The sequence below is a fragment of the Notamacropus eugenii genome, chromosome 1 (assembly GCF_028372415.1).
Source record: "Notamacropus eugenii isolate mMacEug1 chromosome 1, mMacEug1.pri_v2, whole genome shotgun sequence".
NCBI lineage: Eukaryota > Metazoa > Chordata > Mammalia > Diprotodontia > Macropodidae > Notamacropus > Notamacropus eugenii.
The window spans coordinates 76874065-76897778 of NC_092872.1; the positions used below are offsets into that span (position 1 = coordinate 76874065).

At 38.5% G+C, this 23714-nt stretch overlaps 1 protein-coding gene across 4 annotated transcripts in view; it reads right to left on the minus strand.

Annotated features, from left to right (window-relative positions):
- The window catches only part of GOLM1 (golgi membrane protein 1), an 87097-nt gene that overhangs the window by 44680 nt on the left and 18703 nt on the right, over window positions 1-23714 (minus strand). For all 4 annotated transcript variants that reach the window (XM_072606166.1, XM_072606164.1, XM_072606147.1 and 1 more), the window contains 2 exons: window positions 8402-8551; window positions 5938-6117 (listed from right to left, as the gene is read on the minus strand). In XM_072606166.1, coding sequence (XP_072462267.1) covers window positions 5938-6117; window positions 8402-8530 — 309 coding nt within the window. In that variant the 5' untranslated portion in view covers window positions 8531-8551. The remainder of the gene's footprint in view (window positions 1-5937; window positions 6118-8401; window positions 8552-23714) is intronic.

Sequence of the window (23714 nt, forward strand, 5' to 3'; positions counted from 1 at the left end):
TATTTTTCAGTTCTTGTCACTAGATCATTATTTTTTCCCCGCATTATAATACCTTTTAACATTTATTTGATTGTGTTGAGAATGTACTCCATTTCACAATAATATCTTATTTTTAGAAGAGCAAGCTCTTAAAAATACTCCTTGGTTTTATTAAAAAATAATAAAAAATTATCGAGTTTAATTTCTAAAACTCAGAAAACTCAAATATGAAAGAAAGCTATCACAATGTACACAAAGGAAAATAATACAACTATTAGAGAATGCTACAAAGAGCATTATTCTGGTGTATTGGAGACCTTAATGACATGGAAGATGTATATAAGATATACAAACTGACAAAATGGGAAGTAGATAACATCTAGCCTAATATCAGAAGATTGATCAGATTGGTAGTTAATGGACTTTGATTAAAAAAAAAAAAAGTCATCAGGACATCCCTCCTCAGTACTACCTGCCCCTGGGCCCTTTCCTCCCTCTGACTGAAGAGGGCTCTACCCAGACCTTCCATTAGAGGAGAGAACCTTGGGCAGCCATCCCATCATTTTCAGCCTGGCAGCACTCCTATGGATTGTCATCCTCCCACCCCACCCCACCCCCCCGCCTCTAGTCTGTTCCTATGCAAGGAAAATGGATAGCAACCAGGTAAAAATTAGCTTGAGATGCACCCTTCACACTACATATTACAACAAATTTTAAATGGATCCATGTTAAAAAAAAAAAACAAAACCCAAACCTATACAATATAAAAAAGCAACAATGTATCTCAATTGAGAAGATCTTTTTGTTGGCCTAATAGCAGAATTACTGAAAACAAAAGAAAAGCATTTGATTACATAAAAATGAAAGGGGCTGGACAGAGCACCAGCCCTGGAGTCAGGAGGACCTAAGTTCAAATGTGACCTCAGACACTTATCACCTGTGGGACTCTAGACAAGTCACTGCTCATGACCCTGACTGCTTCTCCCCTGAAAAAAAAACAAAAGGGGGGAAGAGAAGGGTTTCCATCCAGTAAGAATCAATATATCTAACATAAAAAGAAAATATATTAAGGGAAAAAAATCTTTGCAGTAGTCATAGTTGAAAAAATCTGACACAAGAGTTTAGAAGGAATTGATAGAAATTTACCAGATTATTATTTAATCTCCAATAGATATATGGTTAAAGGATACCATTCTAGGAAAAAAAATTGTTACTAATTATGCAAAAAATGTTCAAACTCTCCAATTGTCTGAGACAAGTGAATTATAACAACCATGAGGTTTTTAGGACACAGTATGTTTTAATGAAAAGAATTCTGGACCTGAATTCAGGAGAGCTTGGATTTGAGTCCGGCATCTTCATAAAGCAAATCCAGGGCTCTTGTCAAAATGATGTTTCTTTTTTTTTGGACAGCAATCTGACAAGAGGAATCCAGTTCCTCACCCCTAAGATTTCTAAGGACTATCTCAAATCAAATTCTACAATCATAGTTTTATAATAAAAGTTTATTTTAAGTGATACAAAAGAGTAGTAATAAAAAATATTTTGCTAACTAAATGAAAAGAAGTTAATGTCCTATGTTGTTGCCTAAACAATAACCAATTTGACAAAGGGCCTTAAGAAATTTGCCATATAAATATTTCTACTGTTCACATAACCAACTAGGAAAAACTTCCACCCAAGGCAAACCAGGAAGTAATTGTTCCATCAATATCTTCCCTCCCCTGAAACTCAGCAGCATCCATAGAACTTTCTAGCAAAAGAGAAAGACCACTGAAAAGAGAAACTAATTCTGTCTCCAATCTTTCAATAGGGGATCACATTAAAAACGTCAAAAGCAGACAAGGTTTTTTCCAAAAGATTTATGTTTGATAAAGGACTGGTTTTACTATGAAAACACACGATAATCATGATTTTCTGATGTTAAGATCATTCATGAGTTTTCCATAATTTTTGAAAGAGGTCACATACTTAAGCCAGGAGGAAAAACAAAACAAAACACTACACCTTGGTTAAAATAAACCTACCAAATCCCTACAGACAACAGAAGCTATGTTCTGTACAACGAAATTGCACCTACATGACAGAGGATGGCTCAGTGTCAACATAGCCTTGTTGATCTACTAGTGACAAATTCTCTGTGCCAAATAATTCTGAACAACTAAGGCCTTCTGTTTTTCCTGCCCATGCGTCTGAATCACTCACAAGAAAGTACTGTCCACTGTTTACAGAGAGAACGAAAGACACAAAACAATTCAGTGGGAGGAATATTAGACTGGGCATGATTTTTTTAATCCTGGCTTTGACAGTCAATATCTGTGTAACTTTGGGCAAGGCACTATCTCTCTGGGTCTCACTTTTTCTCTTCTATAAGGGGGTGAAGGGTGCAGAATAGAAAGACAGACCTCTAAAATTCCTGCTGGCTCTAAATCTATGAACTAGGAGCTTAAAGGTGGAGTAGAGTTTGTCCCAATGATGGGGTTCAGACTCTGGGAACCTCCCAGAACTCCCCTTGAATCTCTCCACCTGGCCTTTCATACTCAAATTCGCAGACAAGTTTCCCCTGAATCTTGCCACTTAACCTGGACTTTCATACTCAAATTTGTAGCCAAGTCCTCCAGAATCTTCCCACTAAATCTGGCCTTTCATATTCAAATCTATTGCCCTTGGCCTAGCCTGGCCTTTCACAGTCAGTTACCTCTGGATTGCCCCACCTGCTTCCCACTCAAACTTCCATTGTCTGATATCTCCTGATAGCCTCCAGCTGTTTCCAACCCTAGACCAGTCACCCCAGTACCACGGAGATCCTCTTAGGACTTCTCCTCAAGATCCTCCCTAAACCCCTCCTCCCATCACCCCAGACTACCAGACCACCCCCAGATCCCTCCTACAGTCATTTCTATATTAAGTTCCATCTCACCTCCATGAAAGCACTCAGATTCAATCCAGCTCAGACTCTAAGATTCAATCTGGACCGCTTGTGAATATAAAGGGTTACAAATGCTTAGGTTCCTTAAGAGTCAACCCAATATGGTGAATCTTTAATAAACTTTGTCTTTCTTTGCCTTTAACAAGGCTTGAGTCGAATTCATTTGAGCAGGACCCAGCATGTTGGTATTTCGGGGTCCCCAGTGCCTTAAGCCTCAACAGTTTTAAATGCATAAAATAAAATATACAGGATTACAAAGGAAACCAATTATACTGAAATACAATCATCAAAATATTTTTAAAAACAAGTTCACAGGCTTCCTGAAATCTATTTTGGACCCCATCTGGGTTAAGAACCCCTGCATTAGGATATGCAAAGTGCTTTCTTCACAGCAAACCTACTGGATAAAATTAGGGCTTATGTTATAATATTTAATATCATTTTTGGACTTTAATAAGGGCCAGAGCTTGAATTAAGGAGAGCCTGGACCTAACAGTCTCTTTGTTCTCTGAAGTAAACTCAGAGAATACCTCTTCCTACGTCAACAAAGCCAGATGGGGCTGACTTAGCATTCCTTAGGAGACCCTTAACCCGAAACGCTATCTTGAATAATGGGACATTTTTCATATCTTAATATTTGTAGACATATACTATGTCATGGTATGTTAATGGTAAAGAAAACACAGACATCCTGGGTCATAATTCCAATTGAAACTTTGTCAACTCTGTTAAAAATGCCCTTTCCTGTGTCAGCAACTTCAAAGACCTGTTTATGACAGGATGCTTGCCACCAGAGTGGTAGGATTTTCTCCTTATCTTGTGTCACAGAGACATATGCTATTCACACATTCTGGAATCATAAATTCCAACTGACACTACTTTGTTCATTGTCTTGTCTCACTGAATTTACAACTTGTTCAACTAAGAAAGTTCCTTTCTCATGGTGAAGTGTATTTAAGCCCTGTCGTTTTTGTGTTAGTCAAATTTAATTCTGGCTCCATGGGTCCACGTAATCGTTAACTTTAAGGGAATAAAAATATATGCATTTAGCCTGTTGGATTTCTCTTAATCAAACTTTCAGGTCGACAGTTATTATCTTCATTTTAAACTCATTTTAAAGATCCAAGACCTCAGGCTCTTTGAGGTTAAATGACTTGACCAGGAGCATATGGCTTTTAGTACATGAGATAGTATTTCAACCCAGATAATCTTGACTGAAAGTCTAGGTGTGGTGTACTTTGAAGGTGTGGTACCTTCCAAATTGCATAATAAAAAAAACAACAAAACAACACCCTTTAAACTAGAGATATGACAGTTTACACAATATGCACTCAGCAAATCAGGATAAAATCTACAGTTTCCCCAATGAATAAATGGTCAAAGGTTATGTATGAGCAGGCTTTTCAAAGGAAGAAATTCAAACTGTTAACAGCTATATGGAAAAAATCCTCCAAATCACTAAAATAATTAGAGAAATACAAATTAAAACTCTGGCTTACTACTTTATACCTATCAGATTGGTAAAAATGATCATTGTTAAGCAGGCTTTGTGAATTGGTCTAGCCATTCTAGGAAAAAATCTGGGACTATACCCTAAAAGTTAGTAACCTACCCTTTAACTCAACAACACCACCAACAGGTCTGTAGCCCAAAGAAATCAAACCAAGAGGAAAAGGACCCACAGCTACAAGAAACATTTATAGTAATTCTTCTTGAAGAAATAAAGAACAGGAAAGGGGGAAGTTACCCATCAATTAGAGAACAAGTGAATGAAGTGTGGTATATAAATATAAACGAATCAGAAATGACAAAAGGAGCCATTTCAGAGCATCCTGGTAAGAGTTGCATGACCCAAGACAGAGTGAAATGAGCAAAACCAGGTGAATAATTTATACAGTAACAACATAATAAAAACAAACAACTTGGAAAGACTTAAGAACGCTAATCAATGTAATGACTCACCCCAACTCCAGAGTGCTAATAACGAAGCATGATACCCACATCCTAACCATCATCCACTAGAAGTGACAGATTCAAAATGTTAAATAAGACATGTATTTTTGGACATATGTGGACATACACGGACAATGTTGGAATTCGTTTTGCTTGTTACAAAGGTTTGGGATGTTTTTTTTTCCTGCTAATAGAATGAGTAGTGGGAATGGAAGTAAATAAATACTTGTAAATTGAAAAACAAGTAAAATCTTTTATTAAGAAATAAAGTCACTTGATGTTCTGAGTTAACCAATTACTAGTCACTGGAAATCCAAGTTATGCTAAACTAATCTCTAAGCATTTGATTTTCCTTTACTCACACTCAGGTCTTTCCATAAAAATGAAGAGTAGTCTTAAGTAACAGAAGCTGAAGGGATGCTTATTAAACACCACTAATTGCACACATAATTGGAAAAAATAAAATACTACTAAAAAAAATTTTTTTACTCCAACTCTTTTATTTCACAAATGAACAACTGAGGCTCTGGTAAAATGTCTTGGCCAAGATCACTAAATCTGCAGACTGTAGAAGATCTTAGGTGTAAAAGATCTCAAGTATCACTAATCTCAAAACTGCTATGCATTTAGATGTCTTGATGAATGAGTATTTTCACTCATCCTTTGGGTCTAGTGAAGAAAACAAGTCAGATATATTGAAATGTTACATATGGTCTATTCCTAATCCCTTTATTAGGGCCATAAAGGAAAAGGAAAATAAGATGAATTATCCTGAAGTTCCAGAAGTAAACCTACGTCCTTCCTGAGCAATTATTAAATGTCCTGTCTTCTACTTGAGGCACCTTTTTTTCCCCAAGAAAGTCTACAGCGTACACACTTCAGGGCCTTCTCTAACACAGAGGTGAAAAATGTCATGGTATTAATCCCAAAAAGCCACACAGAGGCAAGAAGCTTAATTAAATATGCAAATACTCCCTTGCACTCCCACAGTTTATGGAATATTAGAATACCAAGGGAAGTGGGGGGAGAGGATGGAAAGGAGGAAGGGAACTTCATTAAAAATTAACAGGCCTTGCCTTTTCATCCTGGTACATCTTATTGACATTTTCCATCTGAAAGTTGTGTCTGGATTGGATTTTGTCCAGCTGCTCTCGCTGTTTTTCTAGTTCTCCTTGGAACTCATTCTTTTTTAATTCCACAGCACCTCTCTCTGCTGCGGCCCTCCGGACTCTTCCTTCCAACTCCAAGATCTGAGTCTAAATGGAAAACAAAATATAAGAGAAGAACACTCAGTCACCACCGTAGACCATGATGACTCAGATATAATAACAACGTAAGTAAAACTTACCAAACTACCTAACAGAAATAGCCAAAGAATCACCATAAACAGGTCCCTCTTTATAACTGAATTCTAAAAGTTAATTTATAGGTCTATAATCTGGAGTTCAGAATGTATTTTCCCACAGAAAACAAATGTCTTTCTAACCCATAATGTAACTGCCATGGAATGTTTCGAGTCTGATTTGTACTTCTTATAATGGATTTTCTACAGGAAAATGCATTCTGAGCTCAGGATGTCAGAAATTTCATTTACCCTAGGGTCTCCTCCATCTGGGGAAAGAGCTCCTAGGAGAAGGTACAGTTAAGGTTAATAGATAATCCTGGGAAATAGCACAGTACTGCTTACATTTACAGGAACTAGTAACTTGTTAACTCAGGACATGGGTATAAAAGAAAGTGCTATTCATTTGGTAAATAAAGGCAGTATAAAAAGCAACATGACAATACAGAAGTAATCTAAATGTCATTTGTAATAAGATTTTCTGGATTGAAAAAGTCTATAAGCCTACAAAAGAATAAGAATAGTGTGCACATATATACACATATATCATACAAACACATACACATGTGTGTCTCTGATATACCTATACCTATATCTATATATATGTACCTATGTGCATGTACGTGTCTGTGGGTGTGTATCACCTTAACATTCACAAAATACTTTACATTGTTATCTCACTTGACTTCATTTGAAAAGAAAGCTTTGAAAGTCAGGATACACAGTAGGTGTGAGCCCCACCTTGACCTATAAGGGCTGTGTGACTCTAGACCAGTTAATCTCTCAGGACCCCTGGTAACGCTCTAAGATTATAAATCTCATTAGAATTGCTGATCTGCATTCATAGAGGGCATTTGCCTCACACCAAGAAATCACAAGTCTAGAACCTCTCCCCTTCAAAAAAAATACAAAAACAGGAGGAAGGAAAAGAAAAGTTAAATATATCGTGACACACTAATGTAAATGAATATTATTATGTGATTAAGGACAACAAAGATGAGGAATGCAAAAAAATTGATAATTATCTTTAATGAAATATAAAATGAAAAAAACTGACTCAGAAGCATGGAATATACTCTCTGATCTAGGCAGCTAGGTGGTATAGCTGATAGAGTCCTGGAGTCCGGAAGACTTTCATGCAAATCCATCCTCAGACACTTACTAGCTAGTTGTAGGACCCTGGACAAGTCACTTAACCTCCTTCTGCTTCCGTTTCCCTAATTGTAGAAAGGGGGTAATAAGAATAATAGCTACCTCCCCCAGGGATGCTGTGAAGATCAAGGAGAGATTGGTAAAGTGCTTAGCATAGTGCCTAGCACAGAATAAGGACTGTATAAATATTAGACATTAGCCGTTATCATATACAGAAAAGTGAATAAAAATACTTTGATGGGGACTTGGAGGGAAAGACTGGGAAAAGCGCTGAGTCCTTGTGTATCAAAATTCATTTACATGCAAACAACCAAGCAGCTCTGATTGTTTATGTTGATGTTCAACAGGTAGTTTCTAATAAACATTTAAATATATAATTGTGTGTATATTTGTGTATGTGTATATTTAAATATTTACATATATTTGCTGTATATAAATATATGTGTAATATATTAACATATATTACACATATGCGTCATTCCAAATAATTCCAAAATCATTCCCCAATTTATACTGAGGTTCAAAGACTGAAGACTGATTTAAAGCTAAGAAAAGATGCAAAGTTGGGACTGGCTTATATTCAAAACAGCTTGGCAATTACTCTTGCCAATATCCACTTAACATGGCTCTCTTAAGAACTGCCAAGTGGTGGGAAAGGGTGGCAAGGAAAAAAAATTGGGGAAGAAATCTTGAGAAGACACAGAGGGCTGAGAGGGTTGGACAAAACATATGCTTCTCCTGGAAAAATGCTCAGGGGGGGCTTGGCTTGAAAGCAAATGCGGCACAAACTGTGTGCTGAAAGGGGAGAAGGGAGGGGTCTGGACAGACAGAGCCAAGACTGAATCCAATGGGGGACAGGGGGAGGGGGACTTGGCACTGCAGTAGAATTTTTACAGGCCACTACAGCTTTCTCCTAAACTGATAGAGAAAAAGCTAGACCTTACTGAGTGAAGCCTGTTAAACACACATATCAAGGCAAGAAACTAACTGGTCTCTTGCAACTGTAAGCTTTTTATGACTTCTGAAGAGAAGTCCAACGGTCCTACCTGGAGGTTCACACTACGAGAACTTGCGATCCAGTAATTGAAACCCAAGACGATAACACAGGCTAATAAAGCCGCGACCAGGAGAGGGGGTGACTTCATCCCCCGACGCCCATTTCCTCGACCCATCATCTCAAATCAGGTGCAGGAGCCCTAAGGATTCAAAAATAAAGAATAAATTTTTACCAAAAATCTTTATCAAAAATAAGTCTTTATCATTATCAGGGAATCAAATTACACCCTAGGTACCACTAATATTTTAAATGTCAGCCAGTCTAACAGAGGACTTTGCTCTGCAGTGTTTGTACAAGACAGAGAAGCTTTGCCTTAATGGGCCTTCCCCATTTCCTCGTTTTGAAATTTGACATTTTCTCTGGGAACCACAAAGGATTCAAAAGGTTTGGAAAATCAGAGAAGCAGATGGGGGATGGAAACACAGCACAAAGGATGCTCAGGCAGATATTATCCCATCCAGAATCCGGCTATTCCAGCATACCAGTTATAATCCTAGAAGGAAGAAAATTCTCACTCTTTCCCAGTGAAACATTTATGATTTGGTTCTTTTATAAGCACAGGACAGAGCATGTTCACTAACAAGCCACACTTATTAATGACGTTGGCTTAAAACATTTTTTGAAGCAACAGAAGAAACCATACTGTTCAAAGGCAACATGGGAATTTCACTGTGCAAATCATGGTTACTCTCTTGCTTAGACAAGGCTTTTCATCAGTCAATCTCGAACAACTTTGTAAGGAACAAGTATCTCAGTAACAGTCCTGTCATTCAGAAGGCATAACTGTGCCAGGGGAAGGTATGTGACTTAGCTGAGGTCATAGGAAAAGAGTTTTGCATGACAAGCAGGGAGAGAATCAAGGCATTCTTGGCTCCGATTACGCCCTTTCACCACTAGACTGTATTCAATCCCTGCCAAGCTTAATGGAATAGTTGACATTCATTACGTTCCCAGTAGAAGACCGTACTTGTGTGCTGGGTAATAAACAGTATGATGAGCCTTCATTTGAATTTATAACAGACTCTGAAGGAGCATCAAAACCATGCTGCGATGGTCACACTTCAGAAGAATGGGAAAAAAGGAGAGGAGGGAATGGGAAAGAAAGAAAACAAGAGGGGGAAGCACAAGAGGTAGGAAAAAGAGAAAGAGAAAAGGAGAGAAAGGAAAGGAAGAAAGGGGGGAAGGAATGTTGGTTTTAAAAGAATGTCAATATATAAAAAAAAATCTAAGAATTAGTTGGCATGAGAACTCAACTCAATTCAAGAAACATTTATTAGGTTCCAGGCACTGTCCTAGGGATTAAAAAAAAAATCCTGCCCTCAAGAAACTCATATTCCATTTTTTTGATACAATATATGCATAGATAAATAAATACAAGGTAATTTTAAAACACAGGATTAGGGAAGGCATCAAGGATTAGTGAAAAAGCAGTTTGACCACAAATGGTAGGTCTGGTATGGACTAAGTTGCTTATTCTGTAAAGTTAGACTAGATGATCTCAAAGGTCCCTTCCAAAGATAAGGAGTTATAGATGGCTGATATTTTGAAGTGTTTGGAATTATTTTAAAGGAAGTTATGAAATTCTTGAAAAAGTCTCCGAATAAAAAGCATTTCAAATGACTTCAATTACAAAACAACAAATAGCCACTTGCAAGGTGGGCCAGCTTGCAGAAGGAGTGAAGAGGCAAGGGTGGGGAAACAGAATGAGCAAGGATAGGATTCTGCAACCCTGCACTCTTTACGAGACCAGCATATTTTTTCCCCATTGTTTATGGGATCAAGTTCTAAATGGAGTTTTAGGAGGGTGAGTAGGATTAGTCAAGGAGCCTAAAGCCCTTGGTGCTCTGGGTAACTCTCAGACTAAAAGTTGTAGAGAAGGTGCCAAGGTAAAAGGAGTTCCTTCTTCCTGGAATTCCCTATACCATTAAATCAGAAGCTCAGTTCTACCCCTATCCTATCTTTTAGCTAGTTCTCCTATGCCCATGCTGTGAAAAGTACCCGTCAGAAATTCTAGAAACAGGCCAAATTATCTGCCAAATACTAGAAGCCTTTGATGCAGATACAAATAGTGCCCAAAGGGTTAAGAGTTGCTTTTCCAGTACTTTGTGCAGCCCCCAGTTTATTCTCTAACCTGAAGGCATCCTAAAGTTTCGTCCCCTTATCTTGAAATACCATAAAACTTCCCCTTCTCCTGGACCATAAAATTCCTTGTCTCTCCCCATCCTGGGTCATAAAATTTTCCATCTCCCTTGTCTTGTGTCATCCATCTTCTTCATCCTGTCCCTAATCTTCAACCCTCATAAAACTCCTAAAGCTACTTCACCATTCTGAAACCCATATATAAGCATAATATTGGAGACTCACTTAGCTTTCTTGCTAGGAAACCTGTACTGCTTTGCGTCAATAAAGCTCCCAATGTCTACAAAGAATTCTAAGTGAATTCTTTCACAACTGAACCACCTCTACCAGCTCTAAACCTCATCTCCTTGAGAATCAAACACAAGATTTATTTAAGATAGAGGTTAGCAGGAAGAAATATCGGAGCATCATTTTGACCTCCATCTTGCCCTTCACACATATTTCATACATCCCCCTGTTGCCCCAGGTCTGTTACTTCAACACTAAGGTACTCAGGGCAAACCTGATTCCCTCTGAGAATGTTTTTTCCTTATACTTCTTAGCTACCTCCTTAACCCACTCTGCTTTTCGTTTAGGAATCATTTTCATAACCATTTCCCTTTCTTTCTCTCTTAGTCTCCTCTAGAAACTGAAAGTGTTTTCTAAAACTCTAAAGCAAGCCTTTTCAGACGAAGGAAATGATCCTCACCTGCATGACAAAAATAAAACACAGGTTTGAAGCAAATTTTTTTTTTTTCCCCACAGTGGCTACACATGCCCTAATTCCAGGAGTATTCACAGCTTCAGCACTGGCCCCTGGGCCTCTGAGGACTTTAGGCTCAAAGAGCTTAGCATTTAGAGCTAGAACAGGTCTTAGAGATCATCTTGTTCAGTTTTGTCAAACTGAAATAGAAATGTGGGTCACTAAAGCATACATATGGATCCCTATTAGCATATTAACTAAGAAAACCACATACTAATATTATCTATATCTTACTGTATTTCTGAGCATTTTGTCATATATTTACCAATTATGTTTTAATTTGGTTTGGGTTACACTCAGGAGTGTTGTGGGTCACTGTGTTTTGGGCACCTCTGATCTAATTCAACCTCTTCATTTTACAAATGAGGAACTGAGGCCCAGAAAATTTAAGCAACTTACACAATTACACAGATAAGATAATAAATAACAGAACTGGGATTTGAACCTAGGTTCTGGCTCTTCTTCACCCAGCATTCTTTTCTCTTCTTTTTTCCCCTTTCTTTTCTCTCTTCTTTTTCTCTCCCAATCTTTCCTCTTACATTAATACTTTAAAAACCCACGAGATAATCAATTCAGAGACCCCTCTCCATGGACACAGATAAGGAGCCCTTTATCCTTTAGTAGACTGCCTTCCAGAGTGACTATTGCCAAAAATAAATGAAAATTTCAAAAAATCAAAACATGATGGCCAATATTTTGGTAGTGAGCATCTTGGCAATTTAGCTAGGATTTGTCCTCAGAGGACAGTCCAACCCTGGGCACATACCCTAAGGATTCCCAAATCAACATATCCCCAGACAAGCTGGCTATCTTTCTACCTAAATCTGTATCTCCTTCTGACTTGACAATCTTTGCCTGAGGCACCACCATTCACCTGGGCTCCCATGTTAATAACTACACTTATTTTCCACTATTCCCTCTTCCTCATATTCTATTGGTTACCAAACCCTGTCCAGGACACCTTAATATCTCTTGCATCTGTTCCCTCCCCTTTATTTCTACTACCATTATCCTAGCATAGTTTTCTTCATGGAATATTTGCATAGCTGCAAGAGAGGCTGAAGACACCTGTGTTCCATCACTAGATGACACGTCATACTGCAAGAAAGTCTGTTGTAGCCTATCTGGGATCAAAATTTGTCAATCTGGTCACCATGTTGGCTCATTTGCCATGGACAATCCTTTGAAACTGCTCCAGCTGTCTCATCAAGAGCAACAAGAAGACACAGGGCCAAGCTCAACAACCTCAAAGCCTGAAATTTGTTTTGTTACAAATTGGCAGACAACAGCAAAGGCACCATGATGGTGGCTAAAGCAGAGGGCAAAGTCAGAGAAGCTTGCCATCTCCTATGTGAAGACCATGATCAACAAAAACGCTCAGGCCACATTCAACAGTCTAGCACATCATTAGCAAGAAAAAATACGGGCAAGATCTCCATGTGGCCACCCTCCACTGGGGCAGTACCATCCTTTGGAGTGAGAAGCCAGTGGTGGTGGTGGTAAAGAAGGGAATGCACCCATCCAAGAGCACCTAAGGTGCTGGTCTGCCTTTGGCTCATTAAGTCAAACTGCCCTTCCCCCAAAAAAGAGATAAGGAACTGGGGCCCACAGAGGTTAGGAGATTTCCCCAAGAGCACACAAGTTACAAGAGCCAGTTTGGTGACTTCAAATTCACAACTATTTTCACTATACCTACAATTAAGATAAGTCTTAGAGAGGTGCCTATAGTTCTCAGAAGTTTAATGACTGTGGACATCGCAGTTAGCTCTAAATACAGGTCCTCCCAGATTTCAAATCCTGTTCTTTCTCCACAGGGACATGCTGCATGATTTTAAAATAAAAAGTTAACAAAAGATATGCACAGGTTTCATCTACAATTTGACCCTGGTTGGATTCTGATAGGATGTAAGCTCCCTGGAGACTAGAACGACCTCATTTTTAAAATTTTGTGTTCCAGGCATCTAATACAGTGTTTGGCACACAGCAGGCACTTAATAAATGCTTATTTATGGATACGATGAAAATGCTGCTCAACAAGGATATCCTAAAGATACCCCTGAGAATTTAAATAGGGAATCAGGGAGCGTAAGCAATTTGGTATGTACACACTAAATATGGAACCTGCTACAGTGAACCACACTTGATTGAAATTAAATTATCATATGGCCTTCCTAATGTACAGCTGCTATCTCCAGAACAAGGTTACTGGGGGAGTTCTGACCTTCTGGGCACTAAGTTGCAGCAGAAGCATTGCGCAAGTTTAGGCGGAGGATAGTATTCCTGGGGTCTACACAAACTAGTCAACTGAGAGTGCAAAAGATACTGCTGAGCTATGGTCATGGGCAAAGAACTCACTGAAATGGTAACTACCCTGAAGGAAAGGAAAATATTCTCTCCACACCCCTCTACTCCCTAAGTGCAGAAGGTCGGGGAATTACAGGCAGAACCCTGTGAGGGTCTGGTAAAGAAGGAAACCACATTTTGGAATATATCCATCCTTAGGGGTCTTTTTATAATTTCTACCTCTGGTTTATGGCGACAAAGTATCATTAAAAGCCATCCTCTTCATTAACAGAAGTAGCACTATAATAACAAGGTGGAAATGAATAAAAATAAACACCATTCTAAGTGAATCACCTCCCCTCCCCTGCAAAAAATAAATTCCTAGTTCTAGAGTTCTTGTATAATTCCAACTATCATTTGTGAAGTCTAATTGAAGTTTCTTGGAAATTCTGACTAAAAAAGAATGATCCTTTTCTAAAAATTCAATTATCAAAGCAGAGCATATGTAAAAGAGGGTAACGCTAAAAGATATTTTAGTGTACTAAATGTGCTAGTGAGAGAGCACTTACAAGTACTTAGGAAATATCATATATCAAGCCCTACATGCCAAGTATGTCTCAGGAGCGAGGGCTACAAAGACATCAGTGAACCAATTCTGGCACTCAAGTAGCTTACATTCTATCAGTTAAGACAGGCAGTATATGTGTACACATACATGTATGTATATGCGTGTAAGTATATACACACAACTGATATATATAAAAGAGATGCAAGGTAACCTTGAATGGGAAAGCCCTAGAAGCCAGGGGGAGCAGGAAAGGATTCCTGCAGAAAGTAGTACTCACACTGAATCTTGTTTTCAATTTTATTCATTTTTTCTCTGATTTTCTATTCTGATATTTAATGGGGAAGGGGAGTAAATTTATTGCTTTTCTAATTTTTTCTGTTGCATGCCCAGTTTGTTGATCTGTTCTTTCTATTTTTTACCGATGAAAGCATTTAAAGACATAAATTTTCCCCTCAGGACTGCTTAAGCTGCATCCTATAGATTTGTATGTTATTTCATTGTCATTATATTTAATAAAATTATTGCTCCCATGATTTGTTCTTTGACCTTCCCATTCTTTCTTTTTAATCATTTCTTCAACAGTCCTTTATTGAATAATTTTTATTGCATTATGGGCCATAAATGACTTGTTTAATATTTCTACTTTTCTGCATTTGTGTATGAGAGTGTTATGCCTTAATACATGGTCTATTTTTTTGAAGATTCTATGTACAGCTGAGTAACATTCCTGTTCAATAATCTCTAGGGGTCTATCATAGCTAATTTTTCTAAAAATTTATTCAAGTCCTTAACTTTTTAAATGCTCTCCTGCTCTGAGTTCTGCAAGCTCTTTGACCTGGACTTGGGTATGAGTAACATATCTGTGAACTTGCCTCTGGTTGGAATTACAGTAGACTGTTGCTTAACTGAGTCACAGTCAGCTGGAAAGCTCTGCAGATTTAAAGGACTTCAGGGTCTCTTTTTGGTGTACAATTTCTGCCCTGGTTATTTCCACTGTCATCTTCAGATTGAGCTGCTAGCTAGAACTGAGACCTCACTCTCCTCCTGAAATCAGAAACACACAGATGTCACTAGCTTCTGAACTTGCTTCTTGTTGAGTATAGAGGGCTCATAATGGTGCCTCATCCTGGATCACCCCTAAGACAGGTCTCCTCCTCAGTCCCACACTAGATCTGTGACCTAGAGTAGTGAGTGCAGGAGCTGCCATCTGGCACCTCATCCTGTAGTCTGAACAAGGTCAGACCTGAGCTGGGGCATCTTCTTGCCCTGGTGTACAGCCTCATCCTTTCAGGCCTACACTAGAATACTCCAGTTGTTCTGGCTAGCCTTGGCCCCCAATGTCCATAGACCTCTCTGTCTCCTTATGCTGACCAAGGCTGGAGAAAATGACTATTTTTTTTTTAATTTCCTGATCTGGAGGAGATATGGGGAAACACTCGAAAGTACTTCTTCCTACTTTGCCATCTTGGCTGTGTACTCACTCATTTAAGCTGAATCTTAAAAGGAAGCCAGGGACTCCAAAATTTGGAGGTGAGGAGGGAAAGAATTCCAGATATGAGAAGCATCCTGTGCAAAGAGGTTGAGACTGAAACAGAAGTATCATGCATGAGGAACAGTAAGTTAAGTCAGAATGGGTTAACTACAGAGTATATGTGAGGAATTAATATACAAGGAGAATGAAGATGGAATAAGGGGTCAAGCTGTGAAAAAATTTAAATGCCAAAAAGAAGAGTGTGTTTTTGATGCCAGAGGTAACAGGAAGCAACTGGAGTTTTACTGAATAGGGGGATGACAAGGCCAGACATGTTGGGGCCAGCCAGATAGATGGCAACTAGATGGCATATTCCAATAGAGTACTGAGCCTGAAGTCAGGAAGATCTGAGTTCAAAACCAGCCTCAGACACTTAGTAGCTGTGTGACATCTAACCTATTTGCCCCAGTTTCCTCAACTGAAAAACAAGGACAATAATAACACCGATCTCACAGGACTGTAGTGAAGATGAAATAAGACATCTGTAAAGCACTTAGCACAGTGCCTGGCACAAAGTAGGTACTATATAAATGTTATTTATTATTATTATTAGACTCTGAAGATAAGTCATTATCTTTTACTACCTCTTTCTCTTAAAAAAGGTTATTATAAAATTTACAAGCACATAAGTAATCACTGACAATTATATTCTAAAAAGTATTTATTAAATAATGACTACATGTAGGGTAGTGTGCTATTCCTGAGAGAGAAAGAAATCAACACAGTCTCATTCTCAAGTAACTTACAAGCTAACAGAGAAGAAAGATGCACACAGATTCAAACGTTAAAGCAAGTTTATTAAGTGCAAAGGAGAAGACCATGCAATGTGTTATGGGAAATTTGAGGAAGAAGCTCAAAGGAAAATTTAGGGAGGTAGCACCTAAGTTGGACCTCATAGGTTGGACTGGCTTCAATAACTGAAAGGGTAAAGGGACAGGAGATAGTAGGAGAAAAGGGATGGAGACAGGAGAGAGCAAGACAAGAACAAGGGATGAAGAGTGGTCTAGTTTGGCTAAAACATGGAATATATTACTATTATCAATAATAATAATGATAAATATTAACCAGGCACAAAGCTATCAAGGAGAAAGGTATAAATAGCATATGGCAGAAGGCTTACTAACATCCTAAAATCAAACATCAATAGGAAGAACACATACAAAGCAATTAATTCCTATGTGATACAAATCTTAATATACATCTTAAAAATAATAAAATAAATAATAAAATAATAAAAATAATAAAAATGCAATATTCACAACACCTATGGTGGCCATGAGCATAATATCCTGGTGCAGTTCTGCATTGCAAAATACAACAGACTCTCCACATGGAAGACAGAACCAAAACATTTCTTCAGATACCAGAAAGTCAAATCCATCATAGTAACAAAAATCGATACACAATAACAATGCAGAGGACAAGCCTTCCCCCTGCTAGGCTTCCCACAAACCAGCTCCACTAAACAAATCACAAGCTGGTTCTCTTAAACAAAATCACAAACAAGCTCTTTCACTCACACTAGCCAGCTGCTTGCTTGCCTGCATCCTGCAGTTCTAACTACTCTCTGACACACTTCCTCTCAGCTCTGCTCTGGCTCCACCTCTTCCCATTCCACCCTTCCTACTCCACCCCTTTACCAAACTCCTCCCACCACAGGCTTCATGTGACTCAAACTCATGTGCCTTGACTTAAGCAGGTCACATGGGCCTATTACTGAATGGGAAAGATCTTCCCATTTAAATTACCATTACAAATGGATACAAACAGATTTATACAGAACCTAAAAAAATACATACAATATTAACAAAACATAGCAACCATCACCCTAAAGCAGTTACAGAAAGATTAATGATTCTGCATCAAAAAGGTAGAAGAAAATCAATAGATGCTCTCAGAGCATTTGATTTTTTAAAAAGTTTAAACATTGAGAACTACATTTGCACCAATTATGGATCACCAAAAAATAGTAAAGAGGAAAAGAGGTAGAGGCCACTGGATTTGTCATATTTAAATCAGAGTGGCTTTCCTCCAGACAGAGCCCATGAAACAGGTAAGATCCACCAGTGAAATCCAAAGGTCCTCTCTGTGGCACATCCACATGAACTCAAGCAAGAATATATAGACAAAGAAGCAACTGAACAAAGAACTCCTCACGTAGATCAGTTTATCAAAGCAGGAGTCTGTAAGAGGAATTCAGGATTACACAAAGTATAGAACCCTACACATTGATCAAACGCTAATTATGGAAGTCAACAGTAGAAACTATGGATACTTCACTGAACGCCTACCAAGACAAGACCCTATGGCTAGAATCAGACATAAGAACTGGAATTCTAAACCTTTTCTATGCCATGGGTTTCCCCATTATAGTAAAGTCTAGAGACCCCCTTCTCCAAATAGTGTTTTTAAATGCACAAAGTAAAATATAGAGCAGAAAGGAGACCAATTATACTGAAATACAGCTATCAAAATATTTTTTAAATAATTAGGACTCCAGTTTAATAACATTGATGATGGCTAACAATTATATATAGTTAACATTTATAAAGCATTTACTAGGTACTGTGCTTAGCACTTTATGATTATCTCATTCGGTCCTCACAACAAGCCTGAGAGGCAGATGCTATTACTGTCCTCATTTTACAGATGAGAAAACTGAAGCCGATTATTTTTCATAGCCTAAAAAACAACAAATTACAAGAAATGCAACTATAGATCTCAACACATCCTTGAGAATACAACTGATAATAACAGAAATAATAACAGAATTGGATAAACAAATCAAGAGTAGAAATGAAGCACTGTCACATATAAATCTACTGCCCCCAATCACCCAGACCTTACACTAAACCAAGAACCCAATATAAAAGGATTTTTTTTGGGGGGGAGGAGGATTTCTGAACACTCCATAAATTAGAAAATTCAGTTTATCAGCTCAGTTCATTGTCTGAACATTAAGATTAATTTTAGACATCTTGAATGTTTAACCAAAAAATGTCTAAAATACTCATCATCTAAAATTAATAAATATTCCTATTTGATGAAAAAATTATTGAAAGCATGCTTAAATTTAAGCAGGTTTCACCATTAAATCAAATGTTATTATTCACCATGAAATTACTACTTTATTTCTTACAGGGTTACTATTATTGTCAAAGTTACCCAAATATGGAAGGGATACATGACAGATGAAAATGCAATCTGCTTGGATGAGAAGAATTAAAATAAATAAAAAGTTACAAATCTTTGGTCCTGCTTAGTACTTTTCATTCTGGATGCATGAACATACACACACACACACACACACACACACACACACACACACACACACACATATACACACACACTCACACACACATACACACCCCCCTCTTCCTCAGAGTCAGCCAGACCCAAAATTAGCAGCTTCATCTTGTCTAAACATTTCAAGGGAGGAATGCATTCCAATAAACTACAAAGGGCTCTGTGAGTCTGGGGTACCTCAGCTTCCTTCAGGCCCCCCAAAATCCTCTGGGTCTACCACATAAATGCACAGGCATGGGAAGGCAATCCATCAGCAAGCATTTATTAAGCAACAACTATGAGCCAGGTGTTTTGCAAGGCCCTGCTGATATAAATACAGAAGTGAGACAAAGACAAGACAAAGAAGAAGTGTATATGTGTATGTATGTGTATATGTACATATAAATTATATAGGTATTTGCATACATATGCATTTACATGCATGTGTATATATACACATATGTGTGTGTGAGGCACTGAGCTAAATGCTTTACTTATCTTTATCCCACTTGATCTTCATAACAACTCTACAAGGGAGATACTATTATGATCCCCATTTTACAAATGAGGATTATAGCTAAAGACCATACAGTATATATGAAAAATAAATCCATAGTAGCAGAGGGTACTCACAACTAGGGGAATTAAAAAAAGGAAAAGAAAAGCTTCTTGAAAAAGGTAACACTTGAGAGCTTAAACATTTCTAAAGGACTCATGATGCAAAATGCCCTGCACATCCAGAGAAAGAACTGTGGAGTCACAATGCAGAATGAAGCAGGCTATTTTCTCTTTTGTTACGATTGGTTTTGTTTAGTTTTTTTCATGGCTTCTCCCATTTGTTTTAATTCTTCTATGCAATAACTAATGTGAAAATGCGTTTATTAATAATGTATGGTACAGCCCATATACAATTGCGTGCCATCTTGGGAAGGGTGGGGAGAGAAAAGGGGAGAAAATTTTAAATTCATGGAAATAATTGTTGAAAACTGAAAACAAATAAATACATTTTTTAAAAAAAGAAATAAAGAAAGAAAAGGGGAAAAAAAGAAAAAGGTTAACACTTGAGCTGAGACTTGCAGGGAGCCATAGGTTCCCAGGAACAGATCAGAAGTGATGAGGGAGAGCCCAGGCCCATTTGACTAGAAGATGGAAGGAGTGCATGAAGGGCTTCGTGTGTAATCAACTGGAAAAACAGGACAGAATCAGAAAATGTCCAACAAAAGAGCTTGTGTTTTCTACTGGAGGCAATGTGGGAGCAGCAGACACTTCTTGAGCAGGGGAGGAACACTGGTGTATCACCAATGAAATACAAGAACAGCTGCTGTGAATATCAATATATATCTATAAATAATAGCTATATAGTGCTGAATCACATAGTATAACAAACACTCTATTTACTCAAAACTAAACCTTATTCAAGAAACTAAAGCATTCACAATTCATAACAACTTATTACCAGGGTGGCTACATGGCCTTAAACAGACACAAAAGTATATAACACAGCATACTCCTCACCTTATATTTCTTTGGGGGGGCAAAATCTTTGGGGATTAAGCAACCAGTTCCTCCTCACTCAGGCACTGTCCCAGAATACTTGTTTATACAATCAGGGGGTCCCAGGCCAAGGTCTTCCCTTAACACAATACACCCCCAGGGCTAGCAGAGAACAGAACATATTCCACCCCTAGGTCATAGTAGGTTAAAATCACCTCAATCCAAACAGAATGTCCAACTAAAGTTCTCTTGAGGGGGAGAGGGGGGTTTATCCTCCCCAAGCTGCAGTTATAGGCTCCCACCTGACACTCTCAGGTACACACATGCTCTAATGAGCCAAAGAGTCCAAGTCCCAACACTGATCCAGCCCCTTCTTCCAAGTCTTCAGGGGCAGCTGGGTGACAAAGTCAACAGAGTGGGGCCCAGGGGCGGGGGGGCAGTTATGGCACTTCCCCCATCCCAGCATAGATAACTCTTATCCCCTGAGTCCCAACCCATCCCAGGGGAAAGTAGCAGGAAAGCACATTCACTGTTCCTGCCTTGCTGCAAAGTTTTCATCTTGATCTGGGACTGGGGTTCCTCCTCCTGCAGGGCCAGAAGCATCTGCCCCTAGCTTTTGTTTCTAGCCCATACCACCCCAACCCCCAGGCAGCTCATCCTCCCCCAGCTTTACATGGGGAGGGGGCAGCTCCTGTCTGGGCTCTGGGCATAGCAAAATAATACAATAATTGGAAAATAACAGACAACTATCCCAGTCTCACTAAACCCTACTTTCCTTTAGTATTTTATTCTAGTTCAGTGTTCCAGTGTTTTCACAAGGGTTGGTATTAGAGGTCTCCTCTCTCTATGAGAGGTCTCCTCTCCCTACTAACAACATCCACTTATTTAGAGGAAAGGGTCAGCACCCTGAAAGTGGAGCAAATACATCACCAGACTGAGAGAAAGGGTACCAACATCTGGATTCACACTTATGGAGGGGGGGCTCTTGATAAGGGTTAAAGGTCCTTCCATGAGTGAGCCCTGAGGTAATATCTTACTTCAGAATATAGATACACTTTCAACTAATAGGCTCAGAGCCAGAAGGCATCAAAGCCTACATTGCTCAGCACCTGATGTGTTACAGTTGTGAATCACCAGGGTTCAAAGGAGATTGATCCTTCAGATGTTTACACTTTAGTATAAGCTTAGGAAACTGAATTCCAAAAAATAATAACAAAAAAAATCCCACATTGCTTGCGCTTACACACATGGTCATGTCCACCCTTTAAAAATATTGCTTTGGCAACTAGGTTGAGTGAGAATTGGAGATGGGAAGGGCTGGTAATACAACAGTCTTGGTTAGAGAAGTGACAAGGGTATGATTTAGGGTGCTTGTGGTATGAATAAGAAGGGGTGGAAAGTGAGAGCTGGAGAGGAAGGAGAAATTTCTCAAGCTCTGTCTTCTTTCCTATACTCTTTGATGTTTTTCTTCATTTTCCACCATATTCATTTTCCACCACCTTGGACCTTAGATCCTAGATTTAGTCTCACTGTTTTTCTGTTCAGGTTCCTGAATCTCATGGCTTCATGAACTTCTGACTGACTTCAGAATGGCTAACCTGAATCTCATCTTGAACTATATCCCTTACATAGTCCCAAGATTGTCAATCCTCATATTCCCATGACTCCATTACTGTTTTCTGCAAATCTGACAATCATGATGCTTATGCTTTTATCTGATAAAAATGCTGAGATGAAAGTCTGGGACTGCACCTTAGGCACTATTTTATGATTCCAACAATCAACGAATTTACACTACCAGCTAACTGAGCTTGTGATCTAGCCCACATCTCTCCATCTTGTCCATAAGGACATTGCAAGACATGTTGCCAAACACTTCAATGAAATCCCAGTTAAACCCAGGGCAAAGTTTTTCAAAAGTTTCTGGCCATCTGATCAGAAATTCAAGGGCTCAGACTAAATGAACCTTTTCATAATATGGTTAAAAAAAAAAAAAAAAAGCCTTGCTATTCAAAAACAGAGATTTTAGCAACTCTAAAAGCAGTCAAAAACAAATGAAAAGTACTTTATTTGTACAAACCCAGTTATAATCCTTGTACCAGTCACTGGTTATTCTTTATTAAGTCAATGAAAATAGAAGCATTTAGCAAACAGATAATCTCCAGCTCTAGTGGGTATATTTAGTTCCACCACATCCTAATTCTAACTTTACAACACTGAGAGTAGTTCTTCTCAGCTTGGCCACATAGCCAGAAATATCTAGTGACTAGGCCATACTGGCCTGTTGTGAGGCAAGCTAGCTACGTGGGCAAAACTGTCTCTGTCTCTGTCTCTTTCTCTGTCTCTGTCTCTGTCTCTGTCTCTGTCTCTGTCTCTCTCTCAATAAGAAGTCTCCTGTGGGCCACACTTAAGGATAAAACAAGTCTCTAATGGTCCAGTGATCACCTTAGAGATATAGTTGGTAGGCATTCTTATCTACCAGTCTAATGATTCTATCAAAAAGGAAATTAGATTACTCTAGCATGACCTGTTCTCTGTTCCTTTCCTGTTTTACTGATGTTCTTTTACCTTTTTTTAAAATATCACTCTCCCTTACCAATGACTCCTTTCCTCCCTCCACATAATGCCTTTCCTTCTAACTAATTAAGTATAGTCAAGCAAGACAAACCAGCAGATTGGCCATCTCTGGAAACGTAGACCTCATTCCACACCTACAACCCACCATCACTCTGCCAAGAGGTGGAAGATTTACTTTACCAACAGCCATTTGGGGTCACAAATGGCCACCACACTGACCAGAGTTCCAAAACGTGACTTGTTCTTGGGGGAAATGACCATGGCTTCTTTTTCTAAATGCTCAAAAATCACCCTCTTAATACATACAACATTTTTTCCATGAATTTATATTAAGATACCCAGCTTATAGTGTGAAGGCTCTATCTTCTTCCCCTTAAAAAATAATGGCACATTTTCCCTTCTCTCTTTCCCTTCTCCCATTCTATACAATTTTTCAAAGACCAGCAATTACACTTAAAAAGTTTTTTTTTATTTCTCTGAAAGGTAGCTCTTCCAGGACTAAGGACTTGAAATCACTGAAGAGAGTGAAAGCCTTTATAACTCTAATACACTATGGTACTGTGAATATAGGCACCTCAGACCTTTAAAAAAATGACTTTGTTCTTGTTACAAGTAAGGGTTCAATGGGTAGGAGTAGGGCTAGAGAAAATGAGTGTGGTATAAAACCATCTTAGTACGTTTTT